The sequence below is a fragment of the Chenopodium quinoa genome, unplaced genomic scaffold (genome assembly GCF_001683475.1).
Source record: "Chenopodium quinoa cultivar QQ74 unplaced genomic scaffold, ASM168347v1, whole genome shotgun sequence".
Taxonomy (NCBI): domain Eukaryota; kingdom Viridiplantae; phylum Streptophyta; class Magnoliopsida; order Caryophyllales; family Amaranthaceae; genus Chenopodium; species Chenopodium quinoa.
In genome coordinates, this window is record NW_018742410.1 from 1,490,312 (window position 1) to 1,515,502 (window position 25,191).

The window sequence follows — 25,191 nt, forward strand, 5'->3', positions numbered from 1 at the left end:
GTGGAATATACTGGGTCCGAGTTGCGAACATGCGTCACTTCTCTATATAGATGCATTATAATGCTAAGCATACCCCTTTCTATATTAGGTAATATCCAAGTCATGTTTAATTTTTTGTGATTATATATATTTGTGATTATATTAATGCTCGTTTGGTAAACATAGAAATAAATGGGAAATGAAATCTACTAAAAAGTAAAAGAATGAAAAGTTATTTGATTGACAAAACTATCTACTTATTTATACCCTATTTTCTTAATATGCACGTCGTAGTATGTTGCAATTAAAATAAAGTAGAGGAATTACGAAGTATACTTTTAAAATAAGTAGAAAATATCCTTGAATGCACCTTACACTTGAGTTTATATAATTTTTTTTTACCATTTATCTAGTTGCACATGTAAGACTTGCTCTTCTTTCTGTTCTTTTTATCAGCTTCGTTCTAAGTATCACAAAAGTCAGTTGACTCAGCAGTTAGCTAAAATAGAATTCAAAGACGAAAATTAGAATATGAGACTTTAGTTGAAAACTAGGTTAAGTCTCGTGCCATGCACGGTCATAACTAAAGTTTACAACAAATAAATTACAAATAATGGTGGTAATTCAACGATAATTTATCTAAAAATAATACTTGTAACAAAATAGCTTGAATATAAATTTATACCAATACCAAATACGTAAAGGTTATTGAATTTGATTGTATAAAATATTAATAGAAATTTAGAAGCTATAAAGTTTTATATAAGAGAATGAAAATATTAGCTTAGGTTAGTACCCACAAACTCCTATACGTCCATTTGCCCTTATATTTTATTGACACACTTTGACTGGCATTATATGAAATTTAGTTGATTTTATTTTTACTTTAGGATAATTAATATTCCGTAATCAACTTTTTTAAATTTATTTTTAGTGAGTAGGACATGAATGTATAAAGTAATTAGATTGAATTTTTCAATATATGTTATGTATGCTATAACAAAATGATTTTGTTCGGTTATTATATTCTAATAAAAGTTATGTATAATTTTAAGATTTACCCAAAGTATGCTATTGGAGAATTTTTTTTGATAATATTAGAATAATCTTGGATAATAATATATTCCAATACCCTATTTTTAATCTATGTTAGTATTTTTGTAACTAAAATTTTCCTAGTATATAAGGTAGAATATATGTAAAAAAAAAAGTAATTGAGTATAATTGAATTAAATTTGTTATCAAAATGAAAATAAGTATTTTTTTAGGTTATAAAATGGATGTCATTAAAATTTGGGGAAAAAAAAAACAGAAAGAAAAAAAGGGCGGGAAAATTTTTAACTAGAAAATGACAAGTGTCATTTCTGGTTTCGCCTTTAGTATATATAGTTATTGATAGATATATGCTGTAAAATACAGTAACTCACAAAAATATTCAGATGGTATATGATTTTACACCAATAGTGTTGTTCATCTGTTACAATCACCTCGGTCGTATAGGGGACTATGAAAAACTGACGTCCCTGATATACATATTCTTCAAAGAATGGTACCCAACAAAGATGGGTAAATTTACAGCTAATGCTCTAAAAGAACCCATAATAATCAAATCACTAGCCATATAATCTAACCTTTCTAACTACAATTAAATGAATTACGCTGTACATTATCAATAATCTATGTGTAATGAAGCCATCAAATACCTCACTAGCTCCCTGTTAGAGTTTTGTGTATTTCCTGACTAGTCACAACATTGAGCATACTAGCTTCTATTGCTCTCCTCTGGCAGAATCATTAAGAGATTTGTGAATTGATGGCCCTTGGGTTAGGCTATGAATAGATTGCTCATTTCACGGTGCCAAATTTCCGAGGGGACAGCTGCACATGGTGGTCAGGGTCCTTCGCACGACCATTCATCTTCGACTTTTCATTCTCAGCTTCCTTCTCTGCCTTTTTCTTCTCAAACTCAAGCTGTTTGCAGTTCTCATCATGTGCACGATGGAACATCCTAACAAAGTTCTGTAAGGTTGACACAACTGCAGCCAAAACGTCAATTAATAAATACTTGAGTGGCTCTTAGTATTGCAGACAAAGTGGCCAAAAGACCAAAAAAAAAAAATCATAATCACATTTAAATGATTTTTTTTTTTTTTTGGCCCTTCAAAGATACATTATTAGCAAGTGTGGATCTGTACCTTGTTCAAATGGAACCTTTGCAGGATCTTCACCAAAATACATAGCCAAAGCATCAGCATTTCTACCCTGAAAACATATATCATAAGGGTTTAATTACAATATCGTATGAAACCAGAGAAATTCAGCTAAGGCCTATGTAAGCTTTTTTCAGCATGAAAAAGAGTAGCCATAATAAGTCACCACTAGTTGAATGAATGAACACCAATTGGCCCTTCAAAAAGAGCAGCAATTTCACTACATGGTTGTATCAGCTAATGGAGGTAGCTACAATATACTTCGTAGTGTTCTAGCAAGAAAGCAGAGATCATATTCCATTCCCTGAATAGCCAAAAACCTTAGTTCGAAACATCTATTCTCATAAATCTCATTCTATTAACATGAAAAAACAAAATGCTAGTCCTTTTACCATGGAAACAAGTATCATGAAAAAAATATTCATACAAGTTTGCATAAGATAATGTTTTTCCTCTCCTTTTTATCCCCTACTACTCTTTTAAAACTTGTAAATTTTATTTGTATACTCTTTCTCTTTTTACTTTACACACTTTTTTTCCAGCTTTTAATCAATTGATTATTTGCTATACTCATTTTCCTTCTCGGACATTTCCTTATGATGATTCATGTTCGCCGACCCCAAATCATTTTTGACTAAGGCTTTGACGTTGTTGTTGTTGCTGCTGTTGTTATTGCTGTTGTATAAGTTCACATAAGAGCTACTCAAGTTCAACTCAAAACTAAAAATGAGATCGATCAATAAATCCATATAAGCTTCGATAAGTTCAAAAGAATGAAGCCTCAAGGAACAATATAAACATACCACGATAGAATAAAGCGACGCTAAGGACCTCACTTCACCTTCCGCGTAAGAAAGAAACCCCTTCAAGATCTGTTCAAAATGAAGTTAAAAAGAACTTGAAAAGATAATTAAATAAAAAACTTTGTAAATCACTATGTTCAGCAGTTGAGAATCTTCAGATGTCTTGAGATTTTGAGAGCACATAACATTTTTAGCTTATTCGCACACTAATCAAATCAAGCAGGTCAACTTTGGCTGGCGCTTGAGGATTTATTCACATTGTCACTAAAAACAAAGGACTATTGAATCTCTATAGAATGCAAATAAAGTGACAAAGATAAATTTTCTTAGAACATAATCCAGGATAACAGGACAGCAATTTAAATTTAAATTTAAATTTGTCATTAGGGCATAGTGGCAAATTAAGAGCATGATAAGTGTGACGTAATTATGTGGTTTATGTGATCTTTACAGCAATTGATGTTCATATTCCCAAGACAACACACTAAAACAGTGAAACAGGGTATATAGTTTTTGGTGAACTGTAACTTAAGCATGATGATTCGGAAACAAACTTTCTTTCTTCAAAAGAGATCAGTGACCATCAGTCAATGAATTATAGTTATATGTTGATTCTCATCACCTGCCCCTGTGGCTCTCTAAACACCAAAAAAAAAAAAACAATAGACTAATCTGCACAGGAGAGAGGATACAAATCTGCAAAGATAATGCAGGAAATCAATACAGTCTATACAGACCCCCGAACATACAAACATATTCTATAAGATAGTGAGAGAATGAGAGAGGAATAATTTCCGAGTTAATTACAGGGGTATTTGTGAATGTTCAGTAAAGAAGTTAGTTAGGTATCTGAGTTTTGTGTAAGTCAGTAATGTTATAAATAGGCAAGCAGTTGACAGAGAAAGTATTCTGAAATTTGATAACAGACTTGTAGTGTGGGAGTGTCATTCCTCTCAAATGAGTGGTTAGCCTGTATTTGGTGTAATTCAGCTTGATTATCAACACCACATAAATATTTAATTGCCTAGTTATTCTTTCCTTATTTCAGCAATTCCATCTTCTTGTTGAGGCTGAGCTAGAATCAGTCTGGCCCTCGCAGATTATTAGTAGTATTCACAAATGAGGCAGTTTCAAGAAGCAATGGCCACATGCATCATAAATTCTTTATTTCTAAGGCAAACCAAGGAGCACAAAGGTTATTCAGCCATAATAAACACTTATTTGCTGCGACTTACGCACATTCATTATAAAGGCTGTATGAAGCAGCGACATGAAAGAGGGCATGAAGAACAAACAGATCAGATATACAACGATCATAATTTTACAAGGGATAATTTATTTGATCCAATAAGATACATATGTTGTAGTATGACTATCAATTAATGAAATAGTTTAAGCCTAAAAAATGGCACATTTAAGATTCAATAACAAACAAAATATTTGCACACCAAAGTACAAGAAAAGTGTCCACACGGGTTAAAGCCGTTAAACATTAATCTAACACAAAATAAATGACAAATTAAGAAAAGTCCAAATGAAAGATCAGAGTGGAAATTCATTATTTCATGGTGCTTTGATCTAAGCTGATGAACCAAAGATCACCTAGGGAGCCATATGATCTTTAATAACAGAAATGAGCACAAAGGACTACAAAGTAAGAACTAAACACTAACCGTGCAAAAACATTCTGAGATACTGCCATCATTCCCTGAGGCAGTCAGCTCTTGAACAACCTTTTCTAACCCTTTGCTAATAGCTTGCATTTCCTCTGCCAAGATTTTAAGTTGTATCTGCAATGTAAATGTTGATAAATCTCATGCATACACATTAGTTGATATAGGAGAAGTAAATTATAGTTTCTATTACGAAGGATGAGAAAATATATTGCACCTATTATATAGGATGTGAAAATAAACAGCTCCTCCTATAATACAGGATGAAAAAGGTATCTGACAATATATGTATACGTACAATACAATTCTTTTACTGCTACAGTGCAAGATCAGATCTACTAACCACCTAGTTGGCTAGTAATCAAGCACCATGCTGAAGGCCTTTTCTGTGGTTAAAAGGATGACATAGATATAGTTCAAATAAAGCAGAGGTCATGCACCTCTCTAAATGTCATATTAAATTGGACTTCTTCAGTTCTTCCTACTCTGATTTCAGAATAAGCTTGAAAAGAACACACATAGTCATGTATACAGTGGAAATGCTCCAAAGCTATATATATTTCCCTTCCACATCAGATCCTCTCAACTTATGCTACAGAAGGGAATTCTATGGACAGGGTGCAGGTTTAACTTCATGGCCTGAAGGCCATTAGATACTTAACAAAATATTTTGTCAGCATCTTAGTTTGATTGTCTTGCAATAAAATCCTAAATTTCAATTCACTCAAGGGAAGTTATACTCCATATAATAAGGTGTCCAGGGGACCTCTTCAGTGGATTCTACAGCAACAAGTTACTTTCAAATGAATCAAGTAGTTTCCTTATAAATGAGAATAGTTGTTCAAACTCCCAAGTCAAGCAGCAATGATGTGGCATGCTAACAGCAGTGCAGCTAACAATAACAGCAGTGGCAGTCTCAGTACTAGTACAATTCCAGGGCAAAACAGTGAGTAGAACTAACTGGGAGGGCAAGACCGAGGATTTCTCACAAAGAAATACAAATATTATTTAAACATAAGTGAAATCATCAAATATATATATATATATATATATATATATATATATATATATATATATATATATATATTATCTGAACTTATTTTATTTTATAAAAAATAAAAAAAATAAAAACAAAAACCCGAATAGAACAGGGTCTAATTATACTAGATATATCTTTCAATTCTTTTCTCCTTTCACCCGAAGCCTTCAATAACTATATAAATAAATCAATCAATCAAAGCCTTAATCCCATAAGTGGGGTCGGCTACATGAACCAAATTTGATTATTCCGTTTAGTCATCCACAAAAATCTTCCTCCTCCATCCCTTACGATCCAATGCTTCATCCTCATGCAAATCCATATACTTCATATCCTTCCTATCTCATTCCAACCAAGTCATTTTCGGTCTCCTTCTCCCTCGTTTAACCCCTCCATGGTCCCACTCTTCCAATCTTCGAACAGGTGCATCCTGGGTCTCTATCTTACATGCCCAAACCAACGCATACGATTTTCCCGTAATTATTGCATGCCACACCTACTTTCTTGTGAATAACCTCATTTCTAATTCTATCTCTTAGAGTGTTCCCGCACATCCACCTTAACATGCGCATTTCTGTAACCTCCATCTTTTTAATGTGCTCTTTCTTAAAAGCCCAACATTCTGTACCATAAAGCAACACTGGTCTTATGACACTCCCGTGGCCGCTCTCTATTTAAGTCACCCCGACTTGATCCTGTGGGCCACGTCTTGATGAATGTCACCATTTTTCCGGAAGATCGACCCAAGATACTTAAACATTCACTCATGGTCAATTCCTTTCTATCCAAATTCCCACCAAACTCACCACTTCATCACTTGTCCCCCTCTGAGTATCAAAGCGACATACCAAATATTTAGTCTTACTCCGACTTAGCTTAAACCCTCTAGATTCCAACCTTTGCCTCCACTGTTCCAACTTGGCATTAACCCCATCTTTAGTTTCATCCACCAAAACGATATCATCCGCAAACAACATACACCATGGAACCTCATCTTGAATTGGTCTAGTTACTTCATCTAGAACTGTTGCAAAAAGAAAAGGGCTTAATGCAGACCCTTGATGCATTACTTCCATTAAATAATTCATTGAAGTACCCCTTCCACGATGTCCTCATCTTGTACTAGGACAATTTAGTTCTTATCTTTAACACACTTTACCATGCCAATATCTTTCCTTACCTCTTGTCTTCTCTTTGCCATCTTATAAATAATCTTTTCTCCCTCCTTGGAGTCAAGCTTTTCATAAACCTCCTGACAAGCCTTTTCTTTTGCTTGTCGAATAGCCGCCTTTGCCTTACTCTTAGCCTCCTTATACGCTGCAAAGGTTTCATCACTCGTACATTTTCCCAAGGGCTTGATAGCATTCCCTTTTTTCTTAATTACTGCTTTCACCTCTTCATTCCACCATGAGGTATCTCTCTGCATCGAAGTTCTTCCCCTTGATTCCCCTAAGACCTCTTAGGCCACTCTCGGGAAACAGTTCTTCATTCGTAACCAAATCATGTCTGGATCCACCTCTCCATCCCAATCCGCCTCCTTGATTACCTTTTTCGTAAAAACCTTAGCATTTGCATCCCTTAGAGTCCACCATCTTATCCTTGGCTCCTCTTGTCTTCCTCTTTTCTTCGCCTTTTCTTTCAAACGAATAGTCAAAACCAAAAGCCGGCAGCTTGTATTTGTTGACCGTGAGAATGGCGTTCTCCTACTTGGCAAGGCCATGTAAATGCTTATAACTAGGATATGTTTTGAGACTTAGAAATGTAAATTAATCACTCTCTTGGTTCCCTGCTTCGAAGTTGGAATATTTCAATCACATAGAAAAACTTTAGCCATAAATACTCAACAATACAAAACCAAAAAAAAAAAAAAAAAAAAAAAAAAAAATTATAGTGGTGTATTTGAAAAATCATTATCTATTACCTACTTTCTATAAAATATCAGTAGAAAAAATAAAATGTATAAAAAATCAAACGGCTATTAAGAGGTGGCTAGCTGTGAAAAAGCATCTTGAACAGCAAAAAGGAGTGAAGGGAGTACAATTTAATGCTTATTTCCTTCTAATCACAAGATTTGACAACTCCTCCCAACTCCTAAGGGAGTTGTATTAAATTATAAATGTATTATTGCCTCCTAACATAGAATATATGACCCCTTTCCTTTGGGAATAAAGGGGGGGGGGGGGGGGTTCTAACTTTTCATCTCTTATCATGATAATTGTCATTCCTGCAGTAGGTAAGAGTTTGCCGGAGCAGTAATACAAGCACTAAATGCTACAGTTATCATACCATCAACATATAGCTGGGGAACAATATTGGGCATATCAGGAAAATATCACAGCGTTTTTTTTATTAGGAGTGATAGATGGAACAACAATAAGGTCAGCCTTGGGAAAAATTCGAGAAACTGATGGATTTAATGTAGCAAAGTCACTGGTGAGAATCTGAACAAGGTCTGTAATTAAGATTGGATAGGAGGCATAGTTCCCTCTGTGAGTTTCATTAACACTTATAACTGAACTTGAATTCCAATCCAGAAAAACACTTGACATGTTCAGCAAAGAGAAATGTAGCTTCTCTAATGATTCTACCTCCCCTGCTTGTATCTGATTTCAAGAGAGACTTTATGAAAGCATGCCAAATAAACAATGGCAATAATTTAATTGTATACAAAATAACACAGTTCATTACTTCATATAGGAACCTATCCAACCTAAAAATATTCACATAAAACAGGATTTGCACATAGTCATAACATAATTTCAACCATTCAGCATATTTATTATCCCTTACTTACAAACTAGATTAAGCAGTAAAAATGTATGATAATGACAACATCAATGAAACAAAGATTATATACCTTTGTTGACCCCTCCAAATTGGCCAAATCTTTTGGAAAATCCAATACCTCAGGTAGTTGATCAGCAAGAATCTGCAGTTTAACAAGAAGAATTTCACAGTGCGCCAAATTTAATACAATATTAAATAACAAAGCCTAATTTAGAGGCCACTCTTGAAAATTTTCCACTTCATAATGCATAACAAAGAAGCAAACAAATAAAAAGGGCAGGATGCTACACAGATCATTCATAGGAACTCTGACTATTTAAAATCTAATCCATATACATCCACAAAACAGTAATTACCATTATGCCCTTCATATACGTCATAGCTATGATCAAATTTAATCACATAACAATCCCAAAACAATTAGCACACATAATAAATACTCCCTTTGTCCCTAATTTTTTGACCCATTGCAAAACTATGGGTCAAACTTTATAACCTTTGATCATAAGATACTCTTAATGTAAAAGAGATATAGTCATATGAGGACTTGTAGGATTCATCTCATTGTATATTTTATTAACATATGATTTTTATAATTTTAACACATGAAAATGGAGATAAATCCGGTTTAAGATGAGTCTTGAAGACCATTAAAAGTTAAACTGTTAAATAGGGCAAAATATTAGGGACAGAGGGAGTATAATTTATGATTATAGTTCTTTTAATCTTTACTTGACAAACTTTCTCAAAATGAAAATGTCACCAATACTTGACCTATACCATAAATGGAAAGTTTTTTTTTAACACATAAATGGAAAGTTTTAAAGTAAAGTTATAATTACACAAACTTTCCCACAACCACCATCAATCATCCTATCGAGCCACCACCCCAGTCCTTTATATTTATACCACCACCTAGTCCACCGTATCAATTAACAACCACCTCAGTCTAACAAAACACCATCCCAATCTAACGAACCACCTTCCGGGTCTTCCACCACCCAGACAGCCGAAAACACACAAGCAGTAAAATCACCATCCTCCTCACCGAACGAACACCCCAACTCGCTGAAAACCACCTTCACCCTGAGCTCGATCTATTTTCTCTCTCCTCGCCGAAATTAACGCTCTCCACCAAACTGCCACCTCCACTGAAATCACTCACCACCGATTGGCAATGTACATATATAACCCACCACCACTTTTTTTGGTATTTTTTGAGAGAGAAAAGAAAGAAAGAAAATCAAAGAGGTCAAATCTAGAGGAGGAAGAGAGAGAAAGAAAGATAAGAGGGGTTGAAGATGAAGAAATCAAAGTCAGCGGAAGAGAATGTGGTCTGGACTTTGGGCCCGGGAGAGAGAAGGGGTTGAAAATGAGGAAGAACTGGATGGCGGCGGAGAATTCAGATTCAATAACAGGGAAGAAGTTGAAGATGAAGTCTCGATTGTTGTGGTGACTGGTTGGTGTGGTGATTAGTGGTGAGTTAACAGGATTAATCAATTGACTACTCTTAAACAAAGCATAATTGAAGACTCTATACACTCTCTCTCCTCTTTTTAAAAAGTGTACCAAGGGCTATCGGTCATCTAAAAAATAGGAGGAAGTAATTCCAAAATACCTCCTAAGTCCTAATGCCACTTTTTATTTTTTACAAACTAGGAAAAACCCCCTTCCATAAAACAACACCAAAGAAATGCAAAGTAAACCCTATCTAATCCCCAAGCACTTACTCCAAAAGGTTTTATCATTATTCTCTACCAAGAAAATCTAAAAAGCAACTTGGCAAAGAGGTCTCCAAAAAACCTCAATATTCCTCCCAAAGTTACAAGACACCCATGAGGTCATGATAAATATTTTTGTTTAAAAAATAATTCCCAAGATATGTAACCACTGCATAAATCATATTTTTAAAAAAAAAAATGTAATAGATAATTACTCTCCTCATAACTGCACATATACAGACAAACATAATTCATGAAAATGCGAATAAAAAGCCTTACAAGTTAAACGAAATAAGTCCCTCATCTACACTTGCCTATTAAGAGAATCATAATTGTTTGATGTAATTGCGAATTAGTCAACACGCTAGATACTACTTTTGAGTACTTGTAACGAGGGAATTTGTGATTGAACTTCTTACTCTCTTAGGCATCATGTATAGTGATGAGTCTAGGGGTGAGCAAAATAGAAACACAGGTTCCGATTCCGGGTAATAAAATCGGGAGCCTGTTACAACAGGTTCTGGTTCTCAAATTTTTGGAACATGAACTTGTAAGGTACCTTGTTAGCCCAGGTTCAAGTTCCAAGTACCCTAAACTGAAATCAGAACCTGTCAATTAAGCCCAATTCATACGAGCCCAATATTAAAAAACATATATAAATACAAGCCCAATATTAAAAAAAAAAACCTAACCAACCAGAGTTGGTTTGATGTGTTTGTGATTTGTAAGAATTTTAAGCTTGTGACTTTGTGACTTATGAGTATCCAAAAAAAAAAATTATATTTTGTTCTCATTTTTCATCGGTTCCGGTTCCGGTTCCCATTCCTTGGATTTTGACAAGGTACCCTGTTAGTCTGTTACACTCGCCCCTAGTGCTGACTGTTGAGTGCAAAACTAAGGAGAAGAGACATGGGGCTTCCTCTCTCTAATTTTTTATTCTACATATCCTTTCAATCCTAAATCCATAAAGAAAAAGGATGCCCATGACATATTTCCATGAAGAGTGTAAAATTTGATTCCGTTTAAGAACATTCTACCAATAACATAAGCATCCATCCTTCATAGCTATGCAAACCAACTCTTCCCCTCATCCGTGAAATAGAGCATTTCCCATGATTCTTTCAGAAGGGAATTTGAAAGAAGATGGAAAATACAAGAGTATGCTAAATGGAAATATTAAAGTAATGTTGATAGAGCATCTAAAGTAACTATGCCACTTTCCATATCAAATCTCACTGGATCCCAAGAAAAATAAACAACTCATGAAGGAAATGATTTCACATAGTTCTAATGAACCTTTCACTACCAGTAAGGTAATATCAAAAGAGAGGTTAGGTGGAGTTGAGTAAAGAGAAAATTGATGGGACCAAAAGTAATGTCTATGAGAGTAAAGTTATGTTTCTTCAAAGAAATTTATGGTATGAAACAATCTTTTAAAAATAGACTAAAAAAGAAAATGAGAAAATTTTAACGAACAAAGAGAGTAATTGATACCAAACAACAGATAACTGTAATGAACTGATTTTTTGGCTTAATATTTCTGGTTTAATAATGCAAGTAACTAAACATTAAAGCTTAAATTTTGATTGATAATGGCTGAAAGATTACAAAAGATAGGGTTAATAGCTTAAGGCTATTAGTCTTCAACAGTGAGTTTAGCTCACAACTCTCCAAAATGGCTTTAGGCGATTACTCTCTCTAGGTTTCCCTAATAAATTTCTGCCTACCTCCTCCTTTCCCCTCTCCCTCTATTTATACTAAGGCTAAAGACTATTAACCTAATAATACTAAACTTCCAAAAGTGCCCCTCCTAAAGCTAGTCTATTACAATACCGGCTGCCCAAAGTTCCACCTTGTCCTCTAGGTGGATAGTAGTTTGCACTAAATTTCTGGCCTCGGCAACATTGATGCTTGCTCCAACTCTTGAAAAAGCCAAAACTGAGAGTGAGCTGCTGTGAGAGTTTCTGTTCATTGTTGAAGATTAGTACTCTTAACATGGCATAAGAAACTGAAAAATGCTGTAGCTTGTCAGGTAGGATAATTGAATTATGGGTAGAGTAAGTGGTGTCTGCATTGAAGCAAGAAGTGTAGAGATAAGGATTGCTGGGCAATGTTGACTTTAGGAAATAAAAGGTAAAGGACTTTAAACAAAGGATGCTGGATGGAAATAAGGATTGCTGGGCAATGTTGGGCTTCAGGCTATGAATTAGAAATTTGGGCCATGTTGCAATGGGCTCAAATAAAAACCTGACTTCTAAAAATGATAGATTCATTTCCAAGGCTAAGAAGATATTATGCGAACAGTAAGCAATCTCAGCATGATTCTCATTCTTTGCCACGTCATCAAATCTCATATTTACGATTCTACCCTTACTAGCACCTTCCATGTTTGGCTTCCTCCACAAGCCAAAGAAGATTCCAGTCAAACTTCTGCCAAAAGCTGCTCCTTCTGCATACTTCAAGAACCCACCAAGTAACCACTCCCGTTGAAACCATCCTCCTGCTTCACCTCCGGTCAAATACCCACCGCCGGTAAAACCACCAGAGAAGTCACCACCCCTTCTTGCAACCAATGGTGGCGGTGAATCTGTTCACCTGGCAGACCCACCTCGACTTGCGCCGCTTCTCCCACCACCTTGCCGGCACACTTCACAACCTTCTCCGGCAGGCCTACCTGGACCACCGCCGGATCCGCTATTGTCGGCACCGCCTTTCTCAAAAACCCCTTCTTTCCCACCTCCGTCGAACACACCAGCCTCTCCTCTTCGCATGAAAAAAAGAACACCTCCAAATTCACTAGTCCCACTACCAAAATCGCCAGCAAAGTTGCCTTGACCTCCCTTCACGAAAATTCCCCCACCACTGTAGAGGTTGTCCGCACGCTTCCCTGGCCTACCAAAACCCCCTGTAAAACCACTTTCGAAAGTGGCCACTTCTCCACCCAAATCACCAAGGAACCCACTTTCTGATTTTTTGGCTTAATATTTCTGGTTTAGTAATGTAAGTAACTAAACATTAAAGCTAGAATTTTGATTGATAATGGCTGAAAGATTACAAAAGATAGGGTTAATAGCTTAAGGCTATTAGTCTTCAATATTGAGTTTAGCTCACAACTCTCCAAAATGGCTTTAGGCCATGACTCTCTCTAGGTTTCCCTAATAAATTTCTGCCTACCTCCTCCTTTCCCCTCTCCCTCTATTTATACTAAGGCTAAAGACTATTAACCTAATAATACTAAACTTCCCAAAGTGCCCCTCCAATAGCTAGTCTATTACAATAACCTCCTAAAACTACATGTCATGATAAGTTTCAAGAATATTTTGGGACAAAGGGAGTACACACATAAGTGAAAAGAGTAGAAAGCTAACTAGCCTAAAACTTTTTTACTTCACGAACCATTCTTTTTCTCATGTTAAAAAGAAATAAATACCCAACTCATGCAGATATAAATTCCGACAACCACATTTTCATATACCTACTAAAGCACTTTACGAAAATCCTTGTTCATCATTCCTATAGTTCTTGATAACACACAAGGGAAACCATACAGTCATCCCCCAAATTTAAAACAGCATTTGGAACCCTTCTTCCTTAAAGAAACTCTCTACCTTAACACTAGTAATAGGATCTCTCTGCTTCCTCCAACATAGGCCAAATCAAAAAGAAAGACATGATCTTAACAATAGTTTTAAGAACCGTCCCTCTCTTTTGACTAATTAATGATATTCATTCTCCTAGTTTTATCAACTACCTTAACAAAGAAAAACTGAATTTAGTATCCCTTAGTAATCTGGCTAAGCCCACATCACTTTCTTATCAAATCCATACTCCATCAAGGATGGTGCTCCAAAAATTATTAAGAAAAAGTAGCTCACCAGCAAGGCTTCTCACTAAGCCATCAATTTCAGTAACAATCAATAGTCTCATTTTTAAAAGCTTTAAAATCTCTCAGGTTCAGTAAAATTATAGTTAACTTTGAACCAACTATTAGTACCTATGTAGGACTTTGTAATACCTTTCATCCTATTCATTGACATACATGATAAAGTAATAAAAATAAAATGAAATGAGAAAATGATACGCTAAAAAGGCAAATTAATGGTCAGAATAGCTCAGTTGGTAAAGCGGAGGACTGAATATACTATTTCGCACACATAACTCCAAGAGTCAATACACCAAACCTACCCCTTCCATTGTATTCTAGTACAACACATAATAGTTCTAAAGGGTTAATAAATGTCCCCTTGAAAAAAAGGTACCGCGACAAAGTATAATGAGATCAGCTAACTTGATAGTGGATATAAGATTTAAATAAATAGGCATTTTAGTTTAAATACATCTTACTCCCTCCTTCCCTTAATGTAGCCCCATTTACTTTTTCATGGTTTTTAATATCTTAAACGTGTTAGTAGAATCTAAAAAACAAAATTGATATAATGAAACTGCTTGCTACGACCTAACAAGATAATAATTTTTTTTCTTATAAATGTCTGGAAATATGTGGTCTTAGTTTTAAAACTCATAAAAAAATGAAGATAGAGCAAACAATAAGGGACGGAGGGAATAGGTCATCAGCAAATTATAGATGAAAGGAGTTTGTGACTAATTTTACTAACAGAGGGAGAGTTATATAATAACACTTTATATGGGTGCACAAGATAAACAAGCAGGGTAGGCTTAGTAAGAAATTCATTTCTCATTACCAGACGAGCCAAGAAGAATAAAGGGGGAAAGATTAGTGTGTTAACATGTACAAAAGCTATATTTTCCATATTACTTCTACTGCCATCTAAAGACTATAATTCATAACCAGGATGTACAAGATAAACAAATAGAGTAGAGCCAGTAGAACCAAAAAAAGGATATTGCGCTTGCTGGCACAAGAGTCAAATTGTCCACACTGTATCTACTGCCATATGAAGATTATGCAAAATTACTTAGGAAAAATGATTTACCTTGCACAGGTAATGCATAAGAGTCATCTTGCTATTCCGAGAACGTGTATCTGTGAGTTTAAGGAGGCTATCCAGTCGAAACCCAACAGCAGCACCTGCAGGCATGTTCATCGATATTCAAAGGCCAAAAAAAAAAAAAAAAAAAAAAAAAAACTGAATATATAAAACTATAAAGTGGAAGCATCTAGAATATGCAACAGATGTGAATGATAATTACAAGAAGAGCCTGTAACCAACACAAAATATAAGAAAGAGATTCAAATAAATCAAAAAAACCTCGGCCCACCTCGAGCAGTCCCTTGGTTCAATGCATTGCCCAAAGACAAAATTGTTTGCATGACTCTTTTCAACTTTACTGATGATCTGATCTGAAAATGGAAAGACATGTCATTGCATAATCACATATGTAATAAACACTTTGGGAAAGAAACTAAAGAAAAAATCCAACAACCAACAAGGCGATGGAAATGGCCAAGACCCAACGGAGAACACTTGCCTCTTCTGATGCAGAATTCACTATCTGTAAATTCTTTTTAAGATCGGACACCTGAAATTATTAAAAATACACAGATTAACAATCTAGACAAAGTTTGCAGAACTAGATCATAATGAAAATTAATCAACAAACCTGAGAGATAAATTGTATCTTAAATGAAAAAACTCTTAGTTTTGACTCCACTCGAGGCACCTTCATCAACTCTAAGAAGAACTGTTTCAGAATTAAAAAGAATATACATAAATCAAAATGCCCTATTTCAACATTATATAGCAGCAACCAAATTAAATCAAGCCCCAACATAACCATATACTAAGCATCGAATTAATTTAATTGGTACTATGTCATCTTGAGCTTAACTGATCTTGGTCTCCAATGATGTTTAAAACCATTGATGTGCAAGGTTAAAAAGTTAAATATAGAAGAAGAAAAAGAATTGACTAACCTGTTCACATTTCCCTAAATTATCTTTATCACCCTTGTATCCCTGAACCAGACAGAATTTTTTACATAAGACTTAAAGAAAGACAAAATGTTCAAAAAATTGTAAACAAGAAATAAAAACAATGATTTCTAAAAAGGACAATATAGTCCCACAACATAAATAGACAATAATTTAAACAAATATCAGAAAGATAAAAAATTAATGGATCATTCCAGACCAAACTTGCCTCTGTCTAATAACTTACCTTCAGTTGCTCCATTTCTTCCTTTGTTGGACAAAATTTTATAAGGTTTTCCACTTGATCAACATCCAAAGCTGAATCATCCAAAGCAAGTACTGAATTCTGCAATAAAGTTGATACCAAAAAAGAAAAAATTTAATGAAAAACCCTCTCAAACCCATTCTGTTTTAAATATTCTACTAGGAATATAAATCTTGGCTGCAGTGCCATGTGCCACCACATACTATAGGTTTTTCAGGTAACCACAACCATCATAATAGGCTGTGACAGTTTCAAACCATCCGAATTGCCTGCCAAAGTGGTTCCAGACCTGTTAACGTGATCATAGCCACAACCAAGATTTAATTCCCTAATTACTACTGAGTGACAATAATCAGCAACCTCAGTTATCTGTTAATTCTCTACAATAGAAATTATCATCAAACCCTAGGCTTTATTTGCACACCGACAATTATGACCTTACCATTAAATCAGGCAGAGGAAATTTCACTTTTGTAAGCATTATTTCACAATTATAAGCCCTTCTAAGCTCAATCTGCAGAAAAGCCATGGACAAAGATCAAATAGAGAATGCAAATACATTAGTTTGCTAGGGCAGCAGAGGCACATAACATAATGTCAAGACTCAGAGTAGATAATATATAAAGCACAGCCAAGAAATTAATCCACTAGATAAGAGGAGACAAGGCTCAGCCCAAACAAATTTGCTGACTGGTAAGGTTTTGATTCAATATAGTGCACCACTTTCTTCTTCAACAAATTCATCAACTATGAATCACACTGAGGTAGGGTCTCAAGAGGCTCAGATGTACAAGACCTTGCCCCAAAGAAGTCAAATACTATGATGGAGGCTATTAAATATCCTAATTGACAACATACCAATTGCATGCTTCGAGTCTGTTTTCATTAACCTTTCAGTAGCTAATACATGCTACGTTTGAATGAAGAACACTAGCCAAAGATTAATTACTATACTAATTATTTATTCGTTAAATCTCCCAGCAAATCCTGCCAGATGTTGGATTTGACAATAGGTGATTCTAAGGAAACTAATGAATAGCAAGCAAAAAAATGATTTTATTATTACTAACCAACATTAAAAGTCAAACACAAATTACCAGCTGAATTTTTTCAGGTTTAGAACCTGAAGTACGACGGCCCGATTGCCCTCCAGTTACCCCCTTGTCTGCATTTGGAACAGATGCTGCAAAGAGGGTCTCAAGTTCTGACATATCAAACTCTGGAGCTCTGTCAAATATTGAAATTATTACAAAGGTTCAGCAGTAAGCTTTGGACTAAACTGTGCAGTTAAAAAAAATATCAAGCAGGGATCAAACAGTTACTTGGAAGCCTCATCAGGTTTTTGAGCATCAGCCCATAAGCTTCCTTGCATTACCCTTGTTAATTTCAACCAATGAAACGGCTTTACATTCTTTTTTGGTTGACCCTGATTCCTCGGAGTAACACGAGGAGGGACCCTACCCTTTAAACCAGTGGGTCCAGGGGGTGGAGGAACTGGTCCTTTGCTACCAGGCACTTGAGAATCTTGAGCAGAACTATTAGCTCTTGCCAATCCTTTCCCAAGAGGACCTGGTGGAGGTGGTACTGGTGGAGTTTTAAGAGAAGTTGTGAACCCAACATTAGAAGAGGCACCTTTAGGAGGTGGGGGTGGTGGAGGCACTAGAGAAGACATTTTAGGAATAGCAACAGAAACAGGCAATTTTGGTGGAGGAGGCGGAGGAGGAGCTTTGACTGGTCCACATGCGTTGGTATTAGACGAATCTGAACCTGTAGCTGAAGAAACATTCTCAGTGAGACATGGAGGAGGTGGAGATGGAGGTGGAGGTGGAGGAGCTTTGACTGGTCCACGTGTGCTGTTAATAGATGAATCTGAATCCATAGCTGACGAAACATTCTCCAGAAGACGTGGAGGAGGAGGAGGAGGAGGAGGAGGAGGAGGAGGGATTGACAATATGGTCTTAGCACTAGAACACGGGGACTGCAATACAGGTGGAGGAGGGGGTGGAGGTGGAGGTGGTGGTGTTGACAAGGGAACCCTAGTATTTGAAGAAAGAGATTGTCCACAAGAGGTTGGCAGAGGCGGGGGAGGAAGTGGTGCTGATAATGTGCCTCCTGCATTCACAAAAGGAGGAGGAGGAGGAGGAGGAGGAGGAGATGTGTTCTGGACAGTTGAAGATCTAAAAGAGGGCAAGGGTGGGGGCGGAGGGATTGACGATGGATTTGTACGACAAACAATATCATTTTCTGATTCTACTGGTGGAAGGGGTTGTAATGCTGGTGGAGAATCTTTATGTTGTGATACTGAATGAATATGAGGTAAAGGAGGAGAAGGCAGTGCAGGGGCTGGTGGTTGAGATGATGCAGATGATGAGAGAACGTTTTGTCCAGGTTTAGATACTTCAGGTACAAAAGCGACCGAAGTAGCCGTTGATTGTGGAGATATTGCCCCCTGATGAGCAACCGCATCACTCTTGTATGTATCATTATCATGCAAAAGCGCCATAATCCCAAGTGAAGACGGTGAACTATGAAATCTTTGCATAGGTTTTGGAGAACCTTGCATGGAATTGCTGTATATGGCAGAGCTTGAACGGGAAGATTGAAGTATACGTGGGGATATTATCTTTGTTTGAGTAGTTTTTTGAAGAACAGGAAGCAAGTCCTCTGGTAGACCCTTCTTTGGAACCACTATATCATCTGGAGAAGGACCAGAGGACTGTTTTGAGAGCTTCTCATCAATTTGTTGAGGATGTGATACTGCAATAATGCTAGATTTCTCGGGCAGACTAGCATTTTCCAAACTTTCTCGGACAATATTTGAAACACCTTCTTTATAAGCATCAGACTTCTGTCCAACTATATGGCCAATATGGGTGTCTACTGTTGTTTCAGAAGAGCAATGGGATTGCCTCTCAAGAGTCCCTATTGAGGATCCCATGATGCTATCTTCCTGGACAAGTGATTTCAAATTACCCACAAGACTTTCTTTACTCTCATGAGAAGCTATCTCCAATTTCTCTTTGAGTTCTTTTGATGAAGTAATTTTCTGAAGAACATTTAGTGCGACATCAGACTTTGAATCTATCCAATCCACGTTGCTGAAAATCTCTTGCACCTTTGCAAACGCTTCAATAGGAAGGCCTTCTTTCTCCATAGTAACAGGCATATCAATAGAAGTGCCAGAGGTTGCAGAGTCCATCTCTGAGAAAAGAACCTTCAGGAAAAGGAAAAAAGCCAAAACAAAATTCAAGTTTTATCTTATACACTCAGATCAATCATTGAATCTCACAACAACCAAAAAAACCAAAAAAAAAACACATACACACACGCGCGCGCGCACAAGTGGAGTATGCAAAAACAAAAGGGGTGGGAGTGTGGGTACCTCAGCTCTGAAGTCCTTAGGAAATTTATCCTTGTCATCCCACAAGGTGTCAATTTCATCACGATTAAGCATCAAAATATTGGATCTGATAAATGCTGTGCTAAACATAACCCTGAAAATCATCTGCTCACGTTCCAAATCATCATCCAAGCTTATGCACTCAAGCACCACATCCCCTTGAACATGACAATTAACGTCAATCTTCACCAATTCACTTTCTGCCTGAAATATACTCGGAAGAAGAAGCCATTTAGTGAAGGAAGTCAAGCATAACATTTAGAAAAAGATAAGAAAATAAAGTACACCTTACAACCCAGTCAAAACACAGACCAGTGAAAGATTGACAATAAGGGAAAACATATCACAAGGACAAACAGATAAATCGTTGACCATTATTTACCTGCTTGTATTGCCGAACAATTTTACTTTTTTTTGGAGTTGAAAATAGCATAATAGGAGTTCGGTCAGCAGCAGGTGAAGGGTCTCGTCCATAGATTCTAAGAATAGGTCGGCAACCACCAATCCCATCAATATTAGGGATGAGCCTAAGCATTATGCAGTCCACAGTCAGGCACCTGTCCTGGGGAGGCCACTCTGAGTCCAAGTGTCTCCTTGATACATACTGAAGATACCTCAACTGAGAGGGAATTGGATTTAACGGGCACATCAACTGCAAAAGCTCGCGAGGGGCTTGTCTGTAGATCATATCCAGTGTCTTCTGTTCCCCATTATATAGCTTTCTGTAGATTAAGAGTGCAGCAAGCATGAATGCCAAAATAGGCCAACCACCTCGTTCGCAATGCATTAAAAGAACATTGCGTTGACCAAGCAAGAGCCAGCTATCACCAGATCTCAGACAGTGATGAATCATCTCCAATGTGAGCAGAGGACAACCTTCATGCTGCCGAGGATAATCTATTACAGTCATGTCATACTCCGACAGCATATTCGCAATATGGCTCTGCTTCTCTCCCTCACGAAAGTTGAAAACCATGAATGAAGCATCAGGTAGGTGACCATGGAGTTGACTAACTATTCCATCAATGTAGCCTTGATAATTATCATCCTCCACCACATCCGTTGTAAAGCAGCAATCAAAGACTAAGCAACAAAAACAAAATCTCATTATCAGGACAGTAAGCTTTAACAGCTACCTCAACTAGAAGAATCAAACATGTGTCACAAATATCACAAAAGCATTTTATCAAACAGGTGAATAACAGAAATATAACAGTTACAGATAAAATTATTTAGAGAGAACAAGCAAGGATGCGTAATGAGAAAACAAAAAGCTCGGCTGGAAATCAATCCTCATCCAAACCCAAATTACTTGAGCAAACACAAAAATTCACGAATTCAAAACAAATTCACAATGAAACTTGATCAATACGACCAAGTCTAGTAACATGTTCAAGGCCAATGATGAAAAAGAACGACATTATGCCTAAAACTGCGTGGCACAGATTGACAAATCAAATCTCAAGAACAAAGAAAAAAAACCCACAAGTAGCACAAACTATTCATAACTCTTACATAAGTTTCCATCTTCTTCTTTCCCTAAAATGATAATAACTAATTTAAAACCAGTCCACAAACCTTATTTCCCCACCCAAATTAATCATGAACAACTTTTCAAATAAACAAACAGCAAATGCTACTCCCTCCACAACTATTTATACTTTATTTGACAGTTTATATTTCTTCCATAAAACAATTTCACCCGATTTTCCAGGATACCAACAAGAATATTATTTTTAGATATCAAGCCTAATAGAAAAATAAATGTGACTATTCATAAAAATTGTACCAAAAAGAGGACAAGATAGAATGGAACCACAGATTAGAGAATAACCATGAGGGGTACAGTGATTCAAAAAGACAAGCAAAGCATACAAGAGAGGAGAAAATCAGTAAAATATATATGGCCATATATTAAGGTCCTCAACTACAGATTAGTTTGTTCAGTGAATAACAAGAAAAATTTAATATATGTCCATGCTCAGCAATTGGGCACAATCTGCATCTCTAATTATACTTCTTTTAGTAACAAAACAAAATCTTCTTTTGTTTCTGACTAGTTTCCAAAACATCGAAATCATGAAGAGTAAAATTACTTATAACCAATATTGAACATCAGTTTTAACCATTCCACAATTTCCAAGATGACAACTAACTGCACTAGTTAAGACTATGTTCTCTTCACTTGAAATGCTTTCTTCAAGTTTCAACAGACCTGATATCTTGATTTGACAAATTTTGACCATATTTGCATTTGCACACTAATATAAGAAGAAAGAAACAGATCCGATATCTTGATTTGACTAAATTTTGACCATATTTGCACACTAATATAAGAAGAAGATACAGACCCAATATCTTGACTTGACTAAAACTTGACCACACTGGTGAGGTCTAAACTTTTCTAGCCTTGGTCAATTTAGTCTAATTCTAATAAGAATAAGTAATAAGTTCCTGAACAAGGTGAAGAGAACAAGTAGCATAAGTTGTCTTAACTTCACAACTTACAAGTGAGCCAAAAGGGGCAAATACAAGGTTCTCAAAGCTCATAGCCTCTTATCAAGAATGTAACAATCATGATTTCATTACACTCTACTCCACATTATACAAGTAGACAGCTACTCATGCAAGTTAGTTAGTATCTGATGTTTAGGCTCTAGCACCTAGAAATCTAGAATCAATAGCTCGTACCCTTACTCTATTAATACAATGAAACTTCTTTATACACATGACCACATAGGGAAGATACAAAATCTCACAAAACATGTTTCCAGCAACATATAAAATAAAGCACAGACATAGAGATTAAGTACTATCCAAAACCAACCCACATTGATAAAATATTCTAAGAAAACCAGACTACGCAACAGACAAATAGACAATCACCAGCCATTTGAAAATAACTAGCAAGGAAAAGACTCAGCCAAAACTCAGCAGCATCAGTTGAGAATTATATATGACTAAAACCAGACTACACTTACAAATACCCCAGTAATAATGACAGAAAAAGCATGGAAGATCCAATTAGCTAAGATGATACACAGCAAGTAAGCTACTGAAACCTGATATATACCCACCTAATTTATGGAAATGTTGAATTCCAAATAACTTATAGCCTTGCTACTACAAACCAAAGACTATAGAAATGGGTTTCCACAATTCCAGCCATTAGCTAAATCGATTCCGCATTCATGAGCTACAGTCCAACTAATTATAATCCAATGACACCACAACACAAACAATACAAACTCCTCCATACTTGTGTAACATACGAATCAGAAGAAGATCCGTATCTGAGCTATTCCAAATCACCCTCACTAATAACAACTAAACCATAGCTCAACAGAAACAAATGCAGGTCCAAAGGTGATTAGTCAGACCATTCAACAATACCAAAGCCGTAATCGAAATGGCCAAAAGTATGGGGACGGTTGCACGAACCAAGTCTTTTATCTCCCTTGGTTGTCTACAAATATCCTTTTCCTCCATTCGCATTTATCTAATAACTGCAACCCTTAATCACACTCACAACAACCATAATCACCAATCAAAAAGTTGATGCAATTTCCAACAAACCCCATCAATTTCTAGGCCTCATTTCAAAGTTCAAATCATCAAATCCACAAAAGTATACTACAATCACATCAAATTCAACACAAAATATCAAACCCCGTATCAAATCATCCTAAAAATTGTTGAATAAAAAAATCAAAAATTGCAAATTTAAACCAAAAATAAAGACATACCATAAACCCTTTCAGCAATCTCCAACAACCCATCAGGTGGTTTCTTGTAGAAGAACTTCCTAAAAAGCGCCATTTTTCCCAATTGAAATCGAAAATCCAACAACTAATTACAAGAAATAATGTCAACCCATTTCATCTGATGTTACCCAGATCGTTATATATACGCACAATTTAACAGATCATTAAAAAAATTGCTGCAGAACTAAGAAAGCTCCAATTTACTAGGGTATTCTTTAAAAAACATTATTATTTTCTTCTCCTTCACACTTGCAACAACTACAGATGACTTCGCTTTCAAAGAGAGGAACACAACGTGGTGGGCTATGAGAGAGAAAGAATTTTAGAATTTTGGATAGATAAAATGTCGAAAATTGGGAGATCTGAGCTTTGTCCTGGAGTTTTCTATTACTGCCTCTATTTTGAATTGCAACAAATTGATATAAAATGTCTAACAGTTACGAATAATTCGATACGGAAGTACTCTTAGTATTTAGGTTGTTTTTATTGGGGGGGATTTATGGGTTTTTTTCATGGGATTTATCGGTGTTAAAAATATTATTATAGGGATTTAAGAGTGTTAAAAGTGTTATAATGTGTCAAATTTTCTAATATTTCATTTCTCTTAAAAAAAAAAACAAATCAAATACAATTTTTTTTTTTTTTTTTTTGATTCAAGAGAGGAACAAATCCAAAGGGAAATAAAAACAAAGCAAAAGCAGAAAAACTAAAAAATAATGTGCTAATCTTTGACGGCTTTTGATTTACAATAATAATAACGGCTAATCTTTTCCTAAAAAAATGTGTCGAATTTTCTAATATTTCATTTCTCTATAAAAAAAAAAAAAAAAAAAAAAAAAAAAAAAAAAAAAAAAAAAAACCAATAATGTAGGTAAATTTGATTTCATATCTTAGAAGGTTGCCAGTTTGATACATTGGTAGCCATAATTTAGAAAGTAATATGAATAGGTTATTAGCTTTGACCAATAAAAGTTTGCTTTAAGTACTTTGATATCAAATCAAAGGGTCAATTGTGTTGTTAAGCTCCAATTAATTTTTTGCATTGCTTTTGGGAGAATTTTAAGTTGATGTTATGCTTTTGTGGGCATTATACCTTTTTTATTCACTTTGAATGAAAAGACTAGTATATTGCACGTATAAGTGTTCAACCTAATTCATGGTTTTCTAGATTAAGCTATGATTAAGATTAGACACTAATCATACATTCATACTATATCCAAATAGGCAAATAGTCTTCTTCTTATCCTATGAGATGTCACTTTGGTATAAAGTTAGAGAAAAAAAAAAAAAAAATCAATGAAGCTTTCGAGTTTCTACAAATAATAAAAAGTGGAGCAAATTAAAGGATTTATAATATGGGTTGATTGTGAAATGTGGCCGTGAATCATGATAAAGCCAAACATACCAATTACGAAGGTAGTATAAAATTTGCATACGTAGTATTATTAGTGTAATATGTAATCTATGGTAGTATGGCACATAGACACTCTAACTTATCACTAGGTCAAAATCTTTAGTTAGTTATATACCTATATAATATAAGTAATGGAGAATAATTTGCGATATAGACTTAATTTGACATAATTTTACGTCAATTAATTGGAAGGGAGAATTGAAATTTTCAAGGTACTTGAGGTACTTCTAAAACTAGCTATAA

At 35.6% G+C, this 25,191-nt stretch overlaps 1 protein-coding gene across 1 annotated transcript; it reads right to left on the minus strand.

Moving 5' to 3' along the window:
- Nucleotides 1–1,354: 1,354 nt before the first annotated feature.
- On the minus strand, nucleotides 1,355–24,300 carry LOC110705990 (formin-like protein 6). Its single transcript, XM_021883912.1, has 17 exons — nucleotides 23,517–24,300; nucleotides 20,153–20,853; nucleotides 19,753–19,974; nucleotides 17,693–19,584; nucleotides 17,468–17,597; nucleotides 16,813–16,884; nucleotides 16,353–16,451; nucleotides 16,109–16,150; nucleotides 15,796–15,876; nucleotides 15,664–15,714; nucleotides 15,454–15,535; nucleotides 15,168–15,262; nucleotides 8,562–8,633; nucleotides 4,666–4,782; nucleotides 2,993–3,061; nucleotides 2,175–2,241; nucleotides 1,355–2,015 (listed from the first exon to the last, which is right to left on the minus strand). The coding sequence occupies exons 1-17, from the start codon at nucleotides 23,587–23,589 to the stop codon at nucleotides 1,825–1,827; spliced, it is 4,056 nt and encodes a 1,351-aa protein (XP_021739604.1). The 5' UTR covers nucleotides 23,590–24,300; the 3' UTR covers nucleotides 1,355–1,824.
- Nucleotides 24,301–25,191: the final 891 nt, after the last annotated feature.